We start from the raw sequence: 23,379 nt of genomic DNA, 5'->3' as shown, positions 1-23,379 counted from the left end.
ACCCTTTACCATATGATTGGGGTCATCGACGACTTATGTTAACTGTCGTTTGTTTGTTGGTGAGCGTTACGGCCGGGTCGGGTCAGGTCAGGACTTTTGCAAACGAAAACGATACAGGATGGGGACGGTTCGGTAAAGGAAGAGTGCAAAAACGGTTCCGTCACGTGGTTATGTGTTAGTCATTAGCAGCGGGGCAGTGGTGGTCGCTCGAACGATGCTTTCACGGTTAGCAAACCACAGGAATGGGGGGCAGAGATAACGGTGCAAGGTGCTTGCAAGGATAACAAGGATATACGAGAGTAAAAGTGAAGGCCACGATCAATGCGAGATGTGAATGTGCAAAAGCAAAACGACGATCTGCTAAACCGGTTTGGTGGTTGGGTTTTACCACAAATGTGTCTTCATAAATTCTTCAAATTTTGAATTTTGAATTTTCATATTATTTAAATTAATGATAGATTGTACTACATGAAAAAGCATAAACAACTAAATTTAATCAAATCCACAATAGTCTCCTACTTGAGTCTTCAATCTTTTAGATTACAAAGTAAATAAATAAAAATTAACACAATAATTTGTTATTACTGAGTATACTGGAATGTACATCTAGCCAAAGTTAGTATATGGAATCAACATTGGAAGAGCGGCAACTAAACCGCCAAGTTGGCACAAGCGTACTGTGTGTTTCTCCTGGGGAGGACACATTATGCAACGCTTATGTCTGGAATCCACAACACCAACTACGACCATAGGAGCCCCGGGAGACACCAAACTAGATGTAAATATGATTTCGGCTCCGGTACACGGTGCAGCACTCACCTTTCTCTTTGAAGTTGAAATTGCTCGGTTTTTGCGTCGTCGCCATCGACACGCACAGCAACAGAACCACCAGACGCACCATGTTCGCAATTTTTGTCACCGACTGACTCGAAAGGTCCTCGGAAAGCAATCGCACTGATGCTGGTGGTGGTGGGGCTGGGTACTGGTTGGGAAAGTGTCACTATGGCTGATACACTTTGTGATCCACACAAACAAACACTTCGAACCACACCAAATTCACGCTTTTCGTTCACCGTTTAGTCTGTATCACAAGTTGTTATTGACCTACAGAAGGAAGCAAAACCGTTATATCACTAGCCGAATAAAAAATAATTAAAAGAAGAAGTCTAAACCCTCCAGCACGACAGCGTTCATTTGATTATTTAATTTCAAGTGAAAGTCAAATGCACATGAACTGCACACGGTGTAATGTAATCAAAAGTCCGCGAAAATAAGCTTTCATCATTCGATCACGATCAAGGGTGAATTCGATCGAAATATCTCACATATAATAATTGTATTTTAATTGCTTGTAAAATAAAAATATTAATAAATACAGAAAGCATATTTAAATAACGATAAAAAAGGTGTTTTAAACCAGGTAAATACAATTACAAATTAAATCAATTGAGCTAAACGACATTCACAAAATATAAAACTTGGGAATTTTTTATGAACACCTGAATTAAACATTCGTAGTCCTTTTAAAAATCTAGACCATTGTTTCTACCACAAGAACTTTCAAAGGACACACGGTTCTGAAAATGTCTACGATCACAAACACACATGAACACATGCGCTTCCGGAATCGTACGTTTGCGCGTTATGCCGAAATGTGAGCCCGACGTAAAACAAAAAATACGGTTTGAATAACGGAAGAGGTGCAAAAGAAAACAAAAAGTATCCCCAAACCACTCGACTCGGATTCGCGCTCTCCACTCTGCAACAGCTACTCGACGGCGCCAGCGAACTATGACTACTGAGCACGATCTTAGCCCGCGGATCGCTGAAGATCGATCTGGCGAATGCTGCCCTGGGTGGGCTGCGGAGGCTGTACCACTACCAGCACCATGCTGCTAAGAAAGCTGGCCGCGGGAAAGGGAAAGAGAACATGAGCAGCACCTCGCAGTCGGTGTGCCGTTTTGCACCGGTTTTCCTTTTCGGACGTGATGAAACTGAACTGACCAAGAGGTGCTGCTGTTGAGGCTCGATGATCGAGTATTTGTTCCTCTGTTGGGGCCAGTATGCATCTGACTTTTGCTGCTGTCAAACCGGGCCGTTGCACAACGGACACCAACCGGCGGCGTCCGACACACGGTGTGTGCCTGTGTGACCACAAACAAGGCTCGATCGAGGATAAGCTTGCAATCGCACGAACCTTCCGTTTCGCCGGGGCGATGCTGCACTAAAGAAGGTCGAACGGCGACTGGACCTGAGGCTGCAGGAATTGAATCACTTTCGATTTTGAATAAACGTACCCGTACAAACCGGAGATACCTGAGACTCGACCAGCTTCGTGCTCCCGGTGTCGCCCAGCTTCGTGCTCTACGTTCATGCCACACATGTCGATCAGGCTTGTTTTACCAGTTTGAGGGTGTTTTTTTTTCCTTGACTCACTGTATAACATTCCGTCTCGAGATCACACACAAACATACGAGGAACAAAGTGGATTCGAAACGGGATGCTGGACCTCAAATATCCACCATTGCAAGCCACCTACGCACTCTAATCTTGCTTAGGAAGCATTGATGATGATGAAGGTCTAAATTCTGTAAAGTTACACGAAACTCGGATTCTTTCCAGTCAGCTTTCGTTTACCGACTAAAAATCGATAGGGTCTACTAAAATAACAACACAACAAAACGAATAATTCCACCACCATGTCTCATTTGGGTGCACATTAGAGCGGGTTTATAAATTTAATGAAAACTTGAAAATGTTGCAGATATTGCATTGAAACTTGTATCTCAATTATTATAAACTGTGAAAATGAAGGTGATCATGTATTTTCTAGTGAAGTTATATTGATTTAAAGATAAGATTGTGTCTTTTACCAATTATATTAATTTTTTCAAAAACGGTTCGAGGTTCAAAATAAATGTTTGAATAGTTATCGCATAACTGAAATCAGACTGTTGAATACATATACAAAATTTTGCTCTAAAATTTTAGTTATAACTTTTCTATAATAAATTGAGAAAAATATTTAAAAACGATTTATTTGATTCATTTTACTTTTTAAAGATTTATTCGACTGTATACTCTTTAACGGTTTTTTCGATTTCTCTTCCTTTTGAATATTGAGTTTGCTGAATAACGAATTGAGGTAATGCAGCAGCCCTGATTATTATGCTGGTAAACAAGGTTCTTGTATCCTCAGGTAGAATAGTGCTAGCCAACTTGACATTTTTGGGGGAATGTCCCGGCGTAGGTGTGCGGAATTCATACTTCAAACGTTTTTCACAGCCTTAAACAAATCATGTGTTCTTTTAAATCTACATATACAGGTCAAATTTACATACAACATATTCAGGCAAAATATGCTGGCATAGCGTTCTTTCGCAATGCCGGGCACGAAAGGCAACTTAGTCTCACCTTGTTTTTTATATGCTCCTTGACTTTGAATGTTTTCATTGCGACTGTCATGTTTGTTTTGGTGGACTTGGAAAGACGAAATCAACAGGGACGCCCAAGTGAGAATTGTTTTGTTGAATTACACACCATATTTCTAACGTTAAAATCATCCTAAACATACGCCACTAAGGTTTTACCTTACCATAGTATCGGGGAACAGAAGTGCTCGTTGGTTGGTAGCACCCGTAACGATTGGAAGTGTTCCGTCAGCATGTCTTCGTTTACCGAGACGGGGTTGGTTAAGAAACTTCTCGATCTCAACAGCAGCCAGCAGAGCATCCAGACCCTTTCCCTTTGGTTGATACATCATCGCAAGCATCATTCAATTATCGTCAAAACATGGTTAAAAGAACTGCAACGAGGTGAGAACGGGAAATGGTTGAGCACGTGTGCAGTAACCGGAAGTTAATTTGTTGACTTACCGTACCTACTTACAGCACCCTCGGCGAAAAAGCTTACGTTTATGTATCTAGCTAACGATGTGATACAAAATAGCAAAAAGAAAGGGCCGGAGTATGGGCGTGAGTTCGAGCATTACCTACCAAAGGCGTTCAAATACATAGCGCAATCTTCGCCGGAACCAAAAACCATCAACAACCTCAACCGGATCCTCGGCATTTGGGGCGAGCGCGGTGTATACGAAGAGGTCAAAATCAAAGAATACTCGTTGGCGCTGAATGGGACCGAGGCCATCCCGAAGGTGGAAGCAAATGGAAACGACAAGAAACGAAAAGTTTCTGAACCACCCGCCAGCACCAACGAGACTGAGCCATCGAAAAAGGTTAGCCCGTCGGTTGTGCCAGAGAAGAAAGCCAAAAGTGAAGTGGTAGAAGTCAACGGTAAGGTGGAAACCCATATCACCTTAAGTCCGCATCAACCAGACGGTGATCCACCGGAACCGGAGGAACTCATCAAGGTGATAATGGAGCTGGAAAACTCCGCGTCCAGCGACGGTGATGTTCGGGCGAAGATAGCAAAGTATGATGAGGCAGTGATGAAACTGGCGGCACTAGACCGGATGGAAGATAAACAGACCGCGATACAGCTCGCAGCTGACGTGAGTTTTCTGACAAAGGTAATTGTACCAGTATTGGCGCTAGTACCAGTATTGGCAACTAATTTCTGTATTACTGTAGCAAAGGTGAAACACCGGTGTGAATACTTATAAACTTACATTTTTTTACGATTTAAATTTTTAAACAATTTAACTTGATTTCTAACAATAATTTTCAGGTAAGACAATAAGGTCAGATATAAAATCCTAAACATGCTGATACTGGTACACGTACCCTTATGCCACTGTACATCCCTTTGCTTATTAATTGGTTTTTATTTTTTTAACGAAAGGTAAATAATGCAATAAAAATGATAAACGATTACAACTCCCGGCTTGCAACGGAAATGGACGACCGCAAGAAGCTAACGACCATGCTTAGAGATTTTCACCGGGAGCAGCAGGAGTTGCTTTTGCAAGCTGAAAATCGGCTCGAGGTTTGTACGCCACGTGTTCAGCTATAGTTCACGATTGCACATGCCATAAGTTTTTTGTTTGTTTAATTATAGGAATATCAAAATAAGCTCGCCAAAATCAAAGAAGTACAAAAAGAAGTGAGAAACCATCTGAACAAACTCCCAGACCTTACCTCCCTGCCGGATGCACCCGGCGGATTAGCTCCGCTCCCTTCCGCCGGAGATCTGTTCAACGTACATCATCACTAGGGACAGATGAAGCTGCTGAACGTTTGATTTTCTGCCTCGTAGCACTAATACAATGTGTTTGTACGATATCGTTTTTCACGGTTTTCTGTAGTCCGTGCAGGCAAATTGTTCTTTTAGGAATGAAGCTATAGCAAAAACTTACGGTAGTTGAAAAACAAGCTTAAGTATCAGGTATTTTTTTTACGTACTGCAGACTATGAAAACAAGCTGAAGCAATCCAAACAATAACGCGTATTGGAGGAAACAAACTAATTGTAGGATTACATCCTCACCTGTATCCGTACTGGATGTGTTACAAAATGACTAATAAATAGTATTGTGTTTGATGAACACAATGTTGTATATATTGTTTCACATGACTTACGATGACCACAATTTGAATCGCGTCTGCGTGAATTTGAATAAAAATGGGAAAATTTGTAGCTTTTGGTCAATTTTGATTACTAGCGATGAAAGCCAAAGCGTGTGAGAAAATTGCAATTTTTTAAGTGTTCAATGGACACATAAAAATGAAATATTGACATAAAGCTAGCATTAAATTTTGCCAAAACGCATGGCTAATAACATTATCCTCAACGATTCGCTAGCTCATGCGCATCGCGGGCCAACAAAATGAACTTCCCCAGCTGCAACCTGTTGATGCATAGCGGTTGGCGTCAGCATGTTTTGAATGACCACGTGTTGCAAAACCATGCTTTTATGGTAACCACGGCAACGGTCGCTAGGTAGTTGTACACAACAATCAATTGTAAAATCGATACGTCAAAGGAATGGTCGTGAAAAAACAATAAATGTGTTTTCTGAGGCTCAATATAATCGCGGAAGAATAAAAATGCAGTTAAAGTTTATGAAAACCATCGTCGAAGCACAGGTAAGGAAAAATGGATGCCAATCGCATCCAATTATAGTTATTGATCGTTATACTCTTCGGTTAAACGCAGGACCACCTGTACCGTATTGCGGGGTTAAGCTGGTCGGCAAACAATCAGAAGCTGGCGGTGGCCACGGCTGACCGTACCATCCTGCTGTTCGACGAGAATGGCGAGCGGCGGGACAAGTTCTCGACCAAGGCAGCCGATCCGAATGCGGTCAAAAACTCGTACGTTATACGCGGGATTACGTTCAGTCCGGACTCGAGCCGGCTGGCGGTAGCCCAGAGCGACAGCATCGTGTACGTGTACAAACTGGGCGAGCAGTGGAACGAGAAGAAGGTGATCTGCAACAAGTTCCCGCAGGGTGCGGCCGTCACCTGCATCACTTGGCTGGCGGGAGGGTTGATCGTAGCCGGACTGGAGGACGGTAAGGTGCGCTCACTGTACTGTAAGAACAACAAGTCCAAGACGCTGTACGGTACGGACAGTATGGTGGTGACGCTGGCGCAGAACACCAAGGGTACGGGTGTTCTGTCGGGGCACGAGGACGGCTCGGTGGTGCGCTTTCTGCTGGTGGAAGAACCGGGCGAACCGACGGGCCGTCTACTGCAACATCCGGTCGCACCGGTCGCACTGGCCTGGCCGCAGGGAGGCATAGTTGTTGCCGGCTGTGACAAGAAAATTTGCTTCTACGACCTACAGGGTCGCCCAATGCGTACGTTCGACTATGGGCGGGACGAGGCAGAGCGAGAGTTCACGGTGGCAGCAGCTAGTCCCAACGGGCAGGCCGTCGCGGTTGGAAGCTATGACCGGCTGCGCATCTTCAGTTGGAGTCCCCGTCAGAACGCCTGGACGGAGTCGTTGTGCAAGACCATTCCGAATCTCTACAGCGTGACGGCCCTTTGCTGGCGTAAGGACGGTTCCCGGTTGGCCGTTGGCTCCCTGTGCGGGGCAGTGTTGGCTTACGAGTCCGTCCTACGGCGCACCATCTGGCAGGACAAGTTTGAGCTCACGTTTGTCGCCCCCAGTCAGGTTCTGCTGAAGTCACTTCATGAACCAATCACGACCATGCTGGTAGAGTCGCAGCTTGGGCTGGAAATCGATGACATCCGGATCATGGGTAAGGATAACTATCTTGTCGGACGCACCGAGGACTCACTGATCCTGTGTGATCTGACGCGTTCGTTGACGAGTGAGATACCCTGGATCGCCACGGGCCGACACGAACGATTCTACTTCGAGAATCCCACGGTGGTGCTTATCTTCAACGCCGGCGAACTGTCACTGGTGGAGTACGGCGAGAACTACATCCTTGGCTCGGTGCGGACCGAATTTGTCAATCCACATGTCATCTCGGTGCGGCTGAACGAGCGTGGCAACACACGCAACAACAAGAAGCTGGCCTATCTACTGGACATGAAGACCGTGTGCGTTGTTGACCTGATGCTTCAGTCAACGATCGCACAGATTTCACACGACTCCAAGATCGATTGGCTCGAGCTGAGCGAGACGGGCCATAAGTTGTTGTTCCGCGATCGCAAGATGCGTCTGGTGCTGGTGGATGTTGGCAGTGGCCAGAAGCAAACACTCCTGTCAAAGGTGGCGTTCGTTCAGTGGGTCCCATCAAGCGATGTGGCCGTCGCGCAGAGCGACACCAACCTGGCCGTGTGGTACAATATCGACCTGCCCGAGCACGTTACCATTATGCCGGTTCGGGGCGATGTGGTCGATGTGTTGCGTGAGGATGGCCGAACGGAGATCGTGACCCGTGAAGCGGCCTCCGAGCACGTGTACCCGCTCGATGAGGGTCTGGTTGAGTTCGGGACGGCTGTGAACGACAGCGACTTTGGTCGCGCCATATTCTACCTAGAATCGCTTGGCGACCGGCCAGCGGCGAAGGCAATGTGGCACAATCTGGCCAACATTGCGCTGGCCCAACAAAATCTTCGAGTGGCCCAACGCTGCTTCGCCGCCCTCGGGAATGCCTCGAAAACGTTCTACATCGGAGAGATGATCAAGATCGCCGAACGGTACGAGGAAACGACGGGCCCTGGTATGAGCTGTCCGGAGGTGCGCGCGATGATGGCACTTCTCGGTGGAGATTTAAGGTAAAGCGAGCGAAATTCTTATGAGCTTCCACACTTCGATGTTCTTATGGTTGACGATTTCCATTCAACAGAACCGCTGAACGGATCTACATTGAGCAGGGAGATATCGAGGCCGCACTGGCGATGTACACCAAGTTACGCCGCTGGGACGACGCGATCAAGCTGGCGGAGCGTCGAGGATATCACGGGCTGTCGGAGCTGAAGGAGGCCCAAATGGAGTTCCTACTGGGCACGAGTCAGGAGGAGAAGGCGGGCGAGGTGCTGGAAGAACGCGGCGAAAAGGATAAAGCAATGACACTATACATGAAGGCGAACAAGCCAGTGAAAGCGGTCAAGCTCGCCCTTAAGACACCGCACCTGCTGTCTGATGAAAATCTCGTGACACGAGTGTCGGCATCGTTGATCAAAGCTGGTAAGTTTTGGATGTTAATGTTTGATAATCATAATTCAAATCAATCCAGTTGCTGCTAGATCAAATTAATTTTTGTGAGTTTTAATGAATATATTTGATTCGTTGATATAATTGATAGTCGTTTTTTTAACCTAGAAAGTTTTGAAAATTATTGTAATACGGCGCCAGTATATATATATATTTTCACACTTTGCACATTATCTTTAGCAAACTTCACAAGAATTTCATGCATAGCTTGGGCAGCGTTTTGTCCGTTGGTAAAATTCGGTGTTTTTCATCAGTTTCAGTTAAAATAACTGGCGTTTCTACCCTCTGTAATTAGTTGTAAAGATCTCATTGATACGCTAAATATATGTTAGTTACACGTTATGCATGGTTTTTTACATTCAAACTCCACTGCGATAGAGTGTTGTTATACAAACTGGACTGCTGTATAGGTATTCTAAAAAGAAATTTGATTACTATGTATCCACTATGAAATCGATATACTAAGGTTTAAACTACTTCACTATATGAGATACAATCGATAGATGTTTGTTTTGTTAAAATTCGTTTGTGTTTGTTCGTGTAGTACTGCATGTGTAGCCAGTTTATTAATCTAAATAGAAGTGTGTGTATTTATGCTTTTTATGATGTAAAATTTCACCTTCAAACTGTTGGCCCATTGCAGAGCTCTTTGAACTGGCGGCGGAACTCGCCAATCGTACCGGTCAACAGCAGAGCGCCATCGCGCTCTACCGGAAGGGAGGTGCCTATGCTCGAGCGATCGAGCTCGCTCGGTATGTGGCACCGGACGAGGTGACCAGCCTAGAGGAAGAGTGGGGAGACTGGTTGGTGGGCAAACGGCAGCTGGATGCCTCCATCAGCCACTATATCGAAGCCGGCTGCACGGTGAAGGCACTCGAGGCGGCCGTTGGTGCGAAACAGTGGCGCAAAGCGGTACAGATCGCGAAGGTCGTGGACGATCCGGAAGAGATTCAGAAGTACGCCGTCGAGCTAGCGGAGCATCTGTGCCAGGTGGGTGACGTGAGGACGGCCGAAGAGTTGCTAGTGCGTGCCGAGATGTACCGGGAGGCGGTACAGATGCTGAATCGGCACGGCCAGTGGGAGAAGGCTTTCGATATCGCCGACCGCTGGCTGCCTTCTGCGGACGTCCGGGAGATGTTTATCGAGCAGGCGAAGGGCCTCGAACGGGAAGGCAAGTATAGGGATGCGGAGAAGGTGCTGGTGACGGTGGGTGAGCCGGATCTAGCGATCACGATGTACAAAGAGCTAGAACTGTACGATTCCATGATTCGGCTGGTGGAGCGCCACCACAAGAATCTGCTCGAGCAGACTCACCTAAATCTGGGCCGCCAGCTAGAATCGAAGGGCCGGTTGAAGAACGCCGAAGTGCACTTCCTGGCCGCGGGTGACTGGAAGGCGGCAGTCCACATGTACTGCACCGCCGGGAAGTGGGAGGAAGCGCACCGGGTGGCCAAGCAGAAAGGAGGCAAACCGGCCTCGGAACAGGTCGCCTTCATGTGGGCCAAATCACTGCCAATCGAGGGTGCCGCCAGGCTGTTGGCAAAGATGGCGCTGCTGGAAAGCTGTGTAGCGTATGCGTGCGAAGCTGGTCAGTTCGATTTCGCACTCGAGCTTTGCCGGGCTAGTGGGCGACCGGCGGACGAGGTCCATCTGAAGATAGCGATGGCACTGGAGGACGACGGTAAGTTTACCGAAGCCGAGGCGGAGTTCTTGCTTGCGGGAAAACCCCGCGAAGCCATCATGATGCACACACACAGTGGTGACTGGAAGGCGGCTCTGCGGGTCGCCGAGCAGTACCTACCAGAGGCGGTCCATGAAGTGCTGTTGAGTCAGGCCAATGCTGCGCTCGAAGCGCGCAACTACCCGGAGTACGAGGCACTGATGATCCGGGCTGACCGGCCAGATCTAATTCTGGAACACTACCGTGAGTACAACATGGTGGCCGATGCACTGAGAATTGCGAAGGAGTTCGTGCCGGGAGCGGTTGCGGAGCTGCAAAAGTTGTACGCCCGGGTGAATCGAGTGGGCGAATCCACCGACTCCCGCTATCTGCTTCAGAAAGCGTCCGAACATGCGCGGAACGAAGAATTCCGTCGTGCCACCGAGTGTCTACTGCAGATCAACGAGGGTAACGCCGACGAACCGACGGTAGCTCGGGCGTTACTCCGGGCGGCCGAAATCTGCAATCAGTTTCTCGAAGGCCCGGAAGCGGTCGAAATTGCACGTGAACTCGGCCCCAGGTTGATCGATATCGGTCAGGTGGGGCCTGCCGCACAGCTCTATCTAGCGGCCGAACTACCCCAGGAAGCGGTGGACGTGTTCATTCGCACCGACAACTGGGGTAAGGCACGTCGACTTGCGAAAGAGATCGATCCACAGCTGGTGGCGTACGTTGAGGTACAGCAGAAGGCACGGCTTCGCCACCAGGGTAATGTGGAACAGTTGGCAGACATCGACATTGTAGGCGCCCTGGACCTGCTGGCCGAGCAAGGCCAATGGACGCGCTGCATCGAGAAGGCCAAGCAGCACAGTGTTCCGGTGCTGCAGAAGTACTTGGCGCAGTACGCGGCCCAACTGCTCCGCGACGGAGACTGCATGGCAGCACTCGGACTCTACCTCGAGCACGGAGGTCCACCGGTGGCCGCCAATTTCAACATCTACAGCCGCATAGCTCTGGAGTGCTTTGCATTGCGCGAACCAGATGGGGCGCCCATGTGGAAGAACCTGCGAAACTTCTTGCTCGGACTGGTTCAGGCCCTGCGAGGATCCGACCATTCCGACGCGGAAGTGATCGACCGGTTCGAACAGCTGCTCGTGATCGCGCACTATTATGCGACACGCGCCGCCTGCCGTCAGGCACCGGCTCTTCAGTCACTTGGGGTAAAGATTTCGGTGGCCATGCTGCGTTACACGGACGTGATCCCCTGCGACAAAGGATACTACGAGGCGGGCATGGATCTGCGCTCGCAGGGAAGGGAAGCCGAGGCGTTCGTCATCCTCAACCACTATCTAGACGTGTGTGAGGCGATCGAGGAAGGCTCTGGGCAGCTGGTAGACCATTCCGATCTGGCCGCTACCGACTTTCCCAGCTCAGTGCCGATCCCGGCCGAGCTGCATCTGAAGGGTGAACCACAGTTGCACGAAGAGATCCGCGAGTGGGTCCTTGCCGTCAGCATGGATCAGAAGGTCGACCAGGTGCTACCGACGGACGACCGCAACCAGTACGAGAGTAGCCTGGGGCTGGCCGATCAGGCCTGTCTGGTGAGCGCCTATCCGGTGATGGGTCGCCAGCCGGTGGTGTTCCAGCGTACCCATCGTCTGGCCAATAGGGACGCTTGGAGCAAATTGACGGTGGCCGCTCGTATGGCACCCCAGACCGATATTCCGAACGTGATCGAGTTCATCGAAAAGTGGTGCGGGCCAGCCAACTTTCTTTCTGGTTAGATATGACAACCTTGGGTTCTCAAAACGTTGGAACAACAGTGCTGTTTTATCAACAACTTAACGAGTTTGATGATTCATAGCGCGAATAATAAGTACTATTTGTTTCCATTTTTCATTTGTTCGGCAAAACTGCTCAACACAGACATTAAATTTGTACATGAAACATGTTGCAAAGTACACTTACTGTACTGAATTGCAAAGTAAAACACCTCTTTATTTTTATTTTTAAGCTTTGAAATATCGCCTTTGGGAAATGACTAGACACATAAATTTTAACATTTTTTTGCTTTTTTGCTAGCAGATAGCCGTTTCAGTGATCAGTGACCCACAACTGGATTCGGCCCACAACCGTAGACAGTCTCTTACATATGAAGATTAAAACATTTTTAATCTAGGCAATATGTAAAATTAATCCATAATCCATATTTTTTATTCGATTGAATTGTTTAAGGATACATCGAAAAAATATATTATTTAAAAAAATTTAAAGCATTTTTTGTTCATTTTAAGTATCATCGGAATGATTGAACATTGTTTCAATTTACAATTTAATAATCATGCTGGTTACTTCATTTAAAAATGCTAAACTTATTTTTTATTCCTTCGCAAAATGCCTAGACATTTTGACCTTAATAGACTGTTTACCTACTTATCCTGTGTAAGAGAGGGTTCGGTCTTGGTTGTGACTCGAACCAATGCCGGTAATCGATTCTTGAACACAACATTTCATAAAGTTACTGCTCAAACTTCACGAAAGAACACCCAATAGGAAAATTCTTAAATATAGAATAAAACACTTTCCTGTCTAATGTATTTCTATGCTGCATGTGTAGTGTTGACTGGTTTGATGTATTTAAAATAAGTGAATAAATGAAATTTAATAGTCTAGATATCAAATATTTAGTTAAATTAATTTAGCTAGTGATTTCCTATCGATAAACTTTTTCGGGTGTCAACCATTTCTGCTACCATCGACACAGTTTGTTTTTGTCTTTTTCTTCCACCCTCACGGAGAACTTTTAAAGCCATTGACCGTTTCATGCATTGACCATCCACTCCACCCATCTTGGTGGTCCGGCTTAGTAAACCGTTGTATCCCGCTTTCAGCTAAATAGTATATACTGACCTACTCTCGCATAGTAAACCATAAAGCTAAATGAAAAGAGCATAGGTGCAGAGAAAGAGTGAGTGTTGTGTTTGGGCCAGAAATTGAAAACAAAAGTGACAAAACATGAGTGCGACGTCCGGGCAGGATATGCGCGCATGGCACCTGTTGCGAGCGTCGGAAACCTGTTACGGGTCAACTTTTGCTTTCGCCGAGTTCATGCGTTCCTTCACTCACTCTCTCTCTCTCTCCTTGGGATGCTGTAGATGATTCCCGAATCCGGCCCAAGAGATCGCAGAGCTTTAGCGAGCGAGATACCGAATGCTCGAATAAAGAGAACGATATACTAGAATGGAGAACAGACAAATGTCCACACGAGGGACTCATTTTTGATTTATATTTTTGTACGCGCGCGAAACACCAGAAATGCAGTCATAACGCAAACTAGCTTCATGCTACCTTGTGCAACTTTTGCCAATATTAACCATTCAAATCTGGCAGTAATTCCAAAACGGGTTTGTTATACCAATTGTCTCTTGTTGCAATTGTCTGTATGCATATAAAAAAAATAACTAAGAAAACCAGTACTTTATCTTTGACAATCCGAAGACCATGGTCTTCAATTTACGTTTTTTGTTTGTTTTCCTCTTGACTTAGACTTTGCAAGTGGTTGTATGCGAATACAAGGTGCGACTTTTTTTTTTACAAAAACTTACTCCTTCCATGAAGCGCGTGACTGGCTAAACTTGAAGCAGACTTCACTCTCGTACTCGAACTCCAGCTATCCGCGTGTGCCTTGAAATCCTCCACCCTTCCAAGCAACATGGCCAAAAGCAACTTGAAACGACTCTGTGTGTATTTAAGAAATGTTCAAAATCAACCTAAACCAATGGTACCACTGGATGAGCATCGACGTTACAATTCCAGTACCAGTGGTCAATTTCAAGCCAAGCTGGTCATCAAGAACGTCCCGGGACCGGACTGGATCCGCACGATTCGCGGAGCAGAAAATCTTGTCGGTTATGAAACATCCTTCCTGAGCCTCCGAGAGTTTTTCAACAACGAGAACGAAATCGTGGGCCTCCAGCTTCAAGAACGCATTAGCTGCATGCATCCCCTGTTTAACGTTTTCAAGTAAGCTAAAAGTTTTATATATAAGAGATTAATTTTATGGTTTGTTTTATTTATTTCGACTAAATTTCACTTTGCGTTGATTTGCAGCTAGAAACAGACAAAGATAAATGTAAATTAAATTTAATACATATTTTTAGCATTTAGTGCATATATTGTAACCTTTTATGTTGCATATATATGAAGCCAACAAAACAAAGTTTGTAAACAAACATTAAAAAAAATCAGTCAAGATATGATATTCTTACCTTGGATGTTGTTCATGCTTATTTAGAATTTTACACTTATTTAGAAACATGTGATATGGTTATTGATAAGTTATGAGATATTAACAAAAGAAGAAATTAGAAACGAAAGTGATTCATTTGGAATGTGATTTATTTTAAGAATAAGTTTTATAAGTGTTAAGTGAACCGGGACATAATTTTTGTGTAATCATATGATCTACTTTTTGTGCCAAGCTGGTGTTGAATGTGTACTTCCCTTCACTCTGAAACAAAGATTCCATTTGTATTAAGAATTAGATATTAAGCTGATTGCATTATTTCAGATGCATGAGTATTGATATTATTTCTATGATCATCAAAATTACTTTACCATGACAGCATAAGCAAAGGAAGTACAAAAGCAAACGTTTCAAACTTGAATCTGCATTTGTTTTTTTTTTAATTGATACATGCCTGCATTGCGACATTCCACCAAAGCACCTCAAGCTTGTTCTAATCTGTTTTTATGAAAGCATGTTCTTGTCGCGAAAGTGAACGCAAATTACCTTCTATCTAACCGAAAAAGAAAACCTGTTTCTTTCATGTCTTCCGTGTGCCCAATTCTTCCGCGTTGTTCGAAGAAATTTGCATAACTCGTAAACACATTCATCAAAGATAATCTTTAGTTGGTTTCGTCACACACTGATGACTTATTTGCAGGTCTCTTCAATCGTTTCACTAATTCGTTACGTAAGCGACTTGTTTGGTACGATCTGCAAGAACTAATTCCAGAGGGTTATGTCATTCCCAAGGAGACAACAAAAAAACATTCTTGAATTTAACACAACAGCATTAATTGTTTCTAAATTATTTGCAGTAGTATTACCTACCTGGATGAAAAACTACTCGCTTGGGGATTAGTTATGCTGCTTGTGTCAAAAGCCACCGCTAATGGATCGGACGTTCAGATCGCGGATCACAAACGAGGAAATGCGGGAGTTCTTCAATCTCAACGGACTTTGGCAGAAGTTACCGAGACGGTTCGAACTTCTCAGCTCGTCCATCAAGCAATCCAAAACCTTCCGCCATGCGGCAACGCAGGAAATGATCTGAGCGGGGAGAGTGCCATGGTTTACGGCAACAAGATCGCCCTGCTCGGTGGAGACCATCTACTTGCTAGAGCGTTTCAGCAGCTGTCTACTTTAAGGTAAGGTGATAAGTAGAGGTTCTCTTGTGGACGGTTGTCAAGCCGAAAGTCCTGTATTTTGTTTCATCCCATCTATAGAAATCAGGAATTGATCCTGCTTATGTCATCCGCATTCCGTGACCTTACCGAGTCCAACTTCATCGGCGAACGTGACGATCAAAACAATCCACTCCCTGGTAAACCGCTGTCTGGAGCAAAAGTTTACACTGAAGAAGTTGGCAGTTGGGATAAGCAGGACTTTGGAGACCTAGACGATAATATAGCTCCACTGCAGGTGGCAGGGAACCTCGGAAGTGCCGAGATGGAGTGGTCTCTACGCAACTTACTTGCCGGTGGCAGTTTGCTCGGGAAAGGATGCCAAGGTGCGATACTGCTCGGTGGCCATCCAGAGCATTTGCAAAGACGAGGATATCTGTTTGGAAGACATTTAGCACTGGCATGGCAGGCCAGTCTCGATTTGCAGCCATTTTTGCCGACCAAGCTTCAAGAGGGTAAACTTATCCGATAGTGTGACAGGTGTTTTGACTGATCCTGTTTAAATCTCTCTGCAGGATCCAAGTTCAGCCTAGTTTCCGCACCGATACTATTCCATCTGGAGCACGAGAAAACGCTTTACGATGAAATTGAAAAGGGCCTTGAAACAGTCGACAACATTGACTACACCAAAGTCCATCGGATGGTAGCCCAGGGGCCCGGAGTCGAGAAAACGAAAGTTCTACAACGCAAGCACAGCGCGATGGCGACGAGCATCCTGCACGAGTTGCCGCTCACCGACGCCAGGGTGGCGCTGCAAAATATTTTACTCGCCATGCAGGAGCTTTAGTGCGACGCTGGTGTATAGATGGGTGATGGAAATTCTTTTAATTAGGCTAATACTACCATTTACCATATGCGTATACACTTCTTCTAATCAACGGTTGAAGTTTCCCCAACTTCCCGCCTATTCGTATGCGTTTCTCTTACACTTCCAACTGAGACATTGTGTGGAATCGTAATGGCGCGCTTGGAACCTCCAATTGCCAACATCTCAACATCTACCAAACTGGCTACAAGTGGTTTATCAAAACAAACCTCTCACAAAATGTGCGTCCCAAGCTCCTGAGAGCGTCGGAGAAGAACTGAGAAGGGAAACATCCTGATGTGCATTCTCAGTTTCCAGCTTGCTCTCGGCTTGTACCATAATACTCTGGATGCTGGAGGTAGCATTTTATCCTGTTATCAGGATGCTGAACTCTTTACTCATATGGTTTGGGAAATTTGCGGAGAGACTCTAGGCGAGCAAAGTTATCAGTTTCCACACGCACCAGATCACCAGTTATCAATTTCCAGTGGTCGCGAACGGTCCGTAAGGGTGTCGGTCGGAGTGATGTTAAATATAGAGACGGTCTCTTAAGGTGCTTTTTCTCAAAGTTATCAAAATGTCTTGTTTATTCATCCGACAGAGGTTTTTCCAAGGAGCTAGAATATCAGAATTAATCAGAATATGTCTTCTTTCACCGTGTTTGATGTTGTGTAGTAGCTCAGGGCGCAACAGTTGCTTTCTCCCACTTCAGCGTCCAATGTGCTGTGAATGAAGGAGTGAAAATTATATTCAATCCACATCAATTATCGAGGAGCATGGTGATTTATCGTCGTTGGGAGCATAAATCTATCAGTACATTGGCCTTCGATCGGTAAGGAAAGAAATAATGAGCCATCAGACAGTGATTGGAGTTGTGTGTGAGTTTGAGTGAGTTTTCCTTGTGTGTCGATAGTCATACTGTGCTGATCTATGAGGTGTGTAATTGATAAAAAGCGTGTCCGGGTTCGTTAATCCTTCGACCAAGTTTTTCAAACAAGCAATAATTGTAAATTCCAATACACAGTGTGTGTGAGTGTGTCTTTTTGTATGTGAAAATAAATCAGATAAATGCTCGCAAGCTATATTGCTATGTGGAATGCTCTACGATGTTGTAGCAAATCTTGAGCTGTCGGATAAATAGGAAGGAATCCGAAAGCTATCCCTTGTGAGCGGGAAGATAAATATTTCACCGACTTTGGGGCGGTAAAGAAAGCACAAGGAAGAAAAAATGGTTCCCCAGGAGTACCATGGGTCGTGTTTGCAAACTCCCAGTGTTTGCGCCAGCTAAATAGAAACGTTTTTGGTGGATTGTTACGTGATTTCGCAGGAAATCCACAGGCTTTCTTTTGGTGCTATTAAGTGCTAATTGCGGTCGGGTGTGCGCTAGCCGCATGTCATGGTGGTGAAAGTTGTACCCAGAAGAAGGGGAATTTGTGTGAGGGAAAAGTGAATTAACGAAGCAACAAGTTCGTACAACCGAATTCACAGTATTCGATTGAAGTGATCTTCTTGAATAAAGTAATTTTTGTTGTAGTAATCTTCTTGAATTTTGTGAAAATTTAATAAATTTAAGTAAAGTGCACCAGTGATATTAGCTTCATTGAACAAAGAAACGCACTGTAAGTTTATTTCAAACATATTTAGATTAAGGTTATTTATAAAAAAGGGGTGGCGTTAGTTTTTAAGATATCTTAAAATTTATGAAAACTTAACAACTTATATCCAAGGTAAATGGAAAAAATAATTACTGTATTCTTTATTAAGAAACTGTTAATTTTTTTCTGATATGTACGCCTCTGATGCATTGATTAATTAATCAATCAAATGAAAAGGGTTTGACTGTATTTTTATTTCGTTTTAGAATGTTACTGATTTTATTGCTTTGAAGAATGTCTTCTTTGGAAAACTTCAAAATTTAGCTTAAGATAAAAGTTTGTTGTCCAATGAAAGTGCACCAATGTTGCAAATCGGTTCAATGTAGGCCACAGAACCGACCTCTTCGAGTGGGAAAGGTCGTTCCTTAGCAAACATATTCTCATCACCCATCAGAGTCTATTGGTTGTATCATTTGTAACATTCGCTCAGTTCAGTGCATGCAGCTTTCATGGAAAATTAATACACACCCCCGGGCAACCGCCTGCCGCACAACGAAATTACATTTCGCCCATGGAATCTCCTGCAATATGTTTCGCTACTTTTCCTTTATTATGTCGCTCATTGTTGTGCCTGAGTAATTCTGGGCTACAGTTGAGTTCATCGGAAAACGCTAATGTTTCCTGTGCGGAAAAATGTACACAAAAAAAAACGATACGAAAATCCAGAACAGCGACTTTGCTCGAAACCATACACCACCTAGAACACCAACACAAACACAATAACACTCCTGCACACCTGGTTCGGCGAAGAACGCGAACGAGAGGAAAAATGAAAAATCCACAACAGACTACAAGCACCTCGGGGGTGCTTGCTCTTCATCAGGGTAGGTTGAAGAGTTTTTCCCTACCAAAACAAGCGAAGTACAGAAAAAACAAAAAAAAATTGAGGGAAAATACGCAAACTCCACCATCGCTGGAAATGACACCCGACTGAGTCCGTGCCGGCGTGGCGTGGAAATGACGGAAAGCTAACTTTTGCTTTGCTACTGAAAACGGCTTATTTCGTTACAGGATGACTGATGGGGGAAAAAAATCATCCATTTTTCGTTTATAATTTCTGCCAATTCATGCACCATACGTTCCAAGAAACATTAATGTTCCGGTCATGAACAAATTAGATCTCTATGAACAAATATTTAGGAGACAACAGCAATTATAGCAGTTCTTATTAATGTATTCATATACTTTTGTGAATTATTTTCAATGGCACGGAAACTAAAAATTTGTTCTATTGTTGCTAAACAAATAACCACCCAGATCAATCAAAGCGCAGATCGTGAAACCGTGGCGATGAAGTACGGTGGGATGGATGGGAAAACATCGTACTAATTGGGTGATCCGAGGAGGAAAAATCAACAGTTCCCCGCTCGGTCGTCAGCCGAGGCGCTATCGCCCACCTGTCTAATAGGGATGTCAAAAGTCCTGTCGTTTCAACTTCAGGAACCGCGTTGACCTTTCGCTCCCACGCAGGATTGCAGGGAGTGGAAGTGCAGGCGAAAGCGTTTCCACCAAATGGTGGTAAGGAAAATTAAAGCTGGTTTAATGTCCCGCAGGTGGCTATAAAATAGCCTGCATTCCACCAGCGAGACTAATTTATCTCCATTTTTATCAGGCTATGGTACGCATTGTTCAACACCGTTCTCTTTGTTTTGGAATAAGCAGTGTTTTCGCCATAGGATTGAAAAATTATCATAACGATATAGTGGAAAATGAATATTCTTCTATGTATTGTAGAGTTTTGAATACTACCTTGGAGTTGGACGCTACAGTTGTGTTAAAAAAATATGATTATTTTTATTCTTTCATTAAACTACTGTTGAGGAACGTCCTCACTCGTTGAGTTCTACAATAAAAATAATCTTCTGCCCGACCTACTCGGTTGACTGTCCTAACCAGCTACTATTTCGTTCACGCTCGCTAGCATTCTTTCCCACGCTCACGCTGGAATCTGCTGATGCGATGGGGTGTATGCGGGCTGGCTGGGTCACTGTCATAACTATATATATATATGCCTAATATATGTATGTACCTATGTATCAGATTGAGTAGTTATTTTGCAATGAAAAGAAAATTTGTTTGCAAATATTTAAATACATAAAAAACAGCTTTATAACCATGCAATTTAACTCTTGGCTTGTACATTCTTTAAATTTTTTCATGTCATGTCTTTATCTTTAATTTCGTTTAATATCAATATCAGTAATATACCTATTCTAAACAGTATTTTATACATAATTCAAAGGGGATAGAATTTATGTTCAATGCAATTAGATATAATGAAAAATACATCTATAGACCCTTGCTTAATTCGTGATGTTTAAAAGCCTGGATTTTCTTACGGCAAATAAAGACTCTAATCTAAACATTCAACAAAGCGTCGCATCTCCCGAAGCCGCACTTCGGCGAGTTGCTGGGGTTTCTTCAACGCTCCATTGTAGCCATTATCGTCTCATTATCTCTATTACTCCAGCGTACGCTCGGCAGGTAATTTTCACCGATTCGATGCTCCAGGCTAAACGTCGCTTACAGCGTCTCACACACAGTTAAGCGCCATCGCACGCTTTAGTTGCAATAAATATTTCATGACCCGGCCATGTGTAGGCAGCCTACCGTGTGCCTTCTGCGTTTGGCAGCATCCGATCCAGCTCACACCTTTAAAAACTGTTATAATTCAATTAACTTTCCTCCATCCGAGATTTCACCACTTGCTCGAGGTTCGCATGAGTCCGCAAGGATTGCTTCTCTGCCCACTGTTTATTTCATCGTGGTAAGTAAAATGTCGGCTGAAATGAAGTTGTTCAGAATCGAAATATCATTTTGTGGTAATTAAACGACGGGTCATCGTCAGGACGTGCAAGGATGAACCACTGCACTCTACGTTGTGGTTCTATTCGGTCGTCCTACGAGATCCACTTCGGAAAACCGTTGACATTTTAGGAGTACATTAAGGAAAATGATTGCATTCCAACTTCAAGTTCGAAGAACGAAGCTAACCAATCCTTCCCCCCCTCCCCCTTCCCCCTCTCAACCGCATTCTTGCGTGGCTGGAATGTACAAGTCGGACAACGTGGAGGTTGTATGTGCCACAAATCTTGTCTCCTGCTGAATGGTTTGTTGAAAGCACTGGCCAACGAAGACCTTTGTCATCGAGTTTTAATACCATGGCAAACGTTTTCCACTTTCAAGTCACGTTTGGGAAGCCGGATAAAGCAAACAAGAGATTTGCGAACGAAATGGAGTTGAAAATAAACTGCTTTTTGCAACATTGCTGAAACGTAGCAACTTTTGGGACAGCACTTGGTATATGTTGGGATTTTTTTAAAGAAAATCCAAGATTGAGATACTTTAAACTAAAATAGGAATTAACTTAAAGCACATGGCACAAAATACATTCAAAAAGATACTTTTATTATGAAAATGCCAAAAAGATGCAAAATGTCTCGCCATAAACCGGAGTCAACATTTCTCATCGCGTGGTAACAACAGTCCCAGAACAATCATCATTTTATATTTGCATTCTTTTTTTCATTTCTATCGGTGCAAAACGTAACCACGGAACGTGTGAAACATTCAGCTGTCCCTCTAGTGATAACTTAAGTTTTTTTTAAATGGCAAAAGACGACGAGAATGAAATAACACAAATAAAGTATGGAATTGAGCGACATTATTGTTTAGATTTTTCTAACATTAACTATTTCATAAATTTCATAACGAAGTCCTATACTTCTTATACTACAAGTTTGGTGTTGAACATACTTTTAAATTTTGAATATCCTTCCATAACTTCTAGGTAATTTTTTAGAGCATAAATAACTTTTTAACATCTTTTTCTATTTACTAAATGTTATTCATTATGCGTTAATACTCATACTGTTTGTAGATTAAATTACTCGATTTGCCATTATTAAGAGAGAAAATGTTTTCATAGCTTAGAATAAACTAGTTTTCTTTTAACAAAACAACTCTTTTTTTATCACTTCTTGGATTATCTTAATAAGAGAAGTCAACGCATCAAAATATTTGTTAAATAATAGCAGGATGGTCTAACACGAACGCGTATTATATTTTATTTGTGTTATTCAATCAATTCAACCTGGTTAAAATATAACAATACAGTTGTTCTGAAATCCCAGTCCGGTAGAAAGCCAGTCTAATCTACGATTGTTTGTTGGAAAATAAACTGGCTCTTTGCGTCATAAAAATCTTTTGCTAATCGGTCTAACAACCACAAGGGATGTAAAAATTGGTAGTCTACACACCAAAAACCAAACCCACCCAAAACCGCACCACTAACCATCGTTATGAGCGTTTCTGATTTTTATGGTAAGGTTTCAATTGATGTGGCACCGCAAATGGCCAAGTTGCTCGCCCGCAATGGTTTGCGTGGGCGGAGAGTTGAGTAAGAAATGGCCACTAGATCGTTATGGTCGCGGGATGGATGCGGGGGTTCATCCAAGGCGATGATTGAAGGGGCGTCGAGGGTTTGCCAATTGGTGGTTGAATGTTTTGCTCCAACTCCAGCAGTGGCGGTCAGAGTGATAAAGTTTTCCCATTTTCCGCACGGGTGGAATATTCATGAGGCACAGATTTTTGGATTTCCCAACGGAAGGGCATCCGTTAGTGGTCGTTTGTCGAGGTTTGTTGATTTTCACTTTAACACTTTCCACTATGCTCTACTTGCTTAGAGCTGGTAGTTTCAATTTGAGAAGCTTTTTCCGGCATTCACCCAAACTCTCTCGTTAGTCCTTGTTCATCGTTCTTTTGCATTTATCTTGTTATGCGGTGCTTGTAGTTTTGCTAGGAATTTTTGCTTTTGAAGTTATTCTAATTTACTATATTTTTTTAAAGACACAAACCACATAGATATACCTACATCATTGCTTAGAATTAAACATCTGACATCTCTGGAATGGTATGCACTAACTTACATTTTTCCCGCTAGAAAAAAGGTGGATCGTTCCATGCCACAAATAATCAAGGACCCTCCAAATCGTGCTTTTGCCTTAAATGTTTCTATACGAAAGTCCGACTTATTTGTTTGATTAGACTTATTTTTTAATTTGTCATATGATTTCATATTTTTCTTAAAATTCTGCCACTTGTGACTCGAACTACGAAAAATCTGCCTGGATGACAGTAAGAGTTAACCCTATACGTTTTTCCGTTATGTTTTCTAACTCCGCTACATATCTTTTAACG

General features: G+C 43.9%; 4 protein-coding genes across 6 annotated transcripts in view; 3 read left to right on the top strand and 1 right to left on the bottom strand.

The window, feature by feature from the left end:
• Window positions 1-2,289, bottom strand: part of LOC131264305 (mucin-2-like) — a 28,214-nt gene extending 25,925 nt beyond the window's left edge. The window contains exons 1-2 of the mRNA XM_058266594.1: window positions 2,198-2,289; window positions 820-1,104 (exon numbers count right to left, since the gene is read on the bottom strand). Of these exons, the coding sequence (XP_058122577.1) occupies window positions 820-901 (82 nt within the window). The 5' untranslated portion in view covers window positions 902-1,104; window positions 2,198-2,289. The remainder of the gene's footprint in view (window positions 1-819; window positions 1,105-2,197) is intronic.
• A 1,192-nt stretch (window positions 2,290-3,481) lies between these two features.
• On the top strand, window positions 3,482-5,514 carry LOC131264323 (regulation of nuclear pre-mRNA domain-containing protein 1B). 3 transcript variants are annotated; one of them, XM_058266621.1, is made up of 5 exons: window positions 3,482-3,512; window positions 3,584-3,815; window positions 3,891-4,528; window positions 4,801-4,944; window positions 5,017-5,514. In XM_058266621.1, the coding sequence occupies exons 2-5, from the start codon at window positions 3,665-3,667 to the stop codon at window positions 5,170-5,172; spliced, it is 1,089 nt and encodes a 362-aa protein (XP_058122604.1). In that variant the 5' UTR covers window positions 3,482-3,512; window positions 3,584-3,664; the 3' UTR covers window positions 5,173-5,514. The 3 variants fall into 3 exon arrangements, with proteins under 3 accessions (XP_058122604.1, XP_058122605.1, XP_058122603.1); XM_058266622.1 differs by having other exon boundaries at window positions 3,487-3,815; window positions 3,891-4,510; XM_058266620.1 differs by having other exon boundaries at window positions 3,487-3,815.
• Window positions 5,515-6,004: 490 nt separating this feature from the next.
• On the top strand, window positions 6,005-12,035 carry LOC131264295 (intraflagellar transport protein 172 homolog). Its single transcript, XM_058266577.1, has 4 exons — window positions 6,005-6,043; window positions 6,114-8,152; window positions 8,224-8,564; window positions 9,235-12,035. The coding sequence occupies exons 1-4, from the start codon at window positions 6,005-6,007 to the stop codon at window positions 12,033-12,035; spliced, it is 5,220 nt and encodes a 1,739-aa protein (XP_058122560.1).
• Window positions 12,036-14,029: 1,994 nt separating this feature from the next.
• On the top strand, window positions 14,030-16,507 carry LOC131264614 (all trans-polyprenyl-diphosphate synthase PDSS2-like). The gene is made up of 4 exons (XM_058266889.1): window positions 14,030-14,274; window positions 15,355-15,684; window positions 15,763-16,175; window positions 16,236-16,507. The coding sequence occupies exons 1-4, from the start codon at window positions 14,030-14,032 to the stop codon at window positions 16,505-16,507; spliced, it is 1,260 nt and encodes a 419-aa protein (XP_058122872.1).
• Window positions 16,508-23,379: the final 6,872 nt, after the last annotated feature.

Source organism: Anopheles coustani, chromosome 2 (assembly GCF_943734705.1).
Source record: "Anopheles coustani chromosome 2, idAnoCousDA_361_x.2, whole genome shotgun sequence".
In the NCBI taxonomy this organism is placed as follows: domain Eukaryota; kingdom Metazoa; phylum Arthropoda; class Insecta; order Diptera; family Culicidae; genus Anopheles; species Anopheles coustani.
Note: the sequence above shows the minus strand (reverse complement) of the source record. Positions and strands in the feature narration are given on the sequence as shown.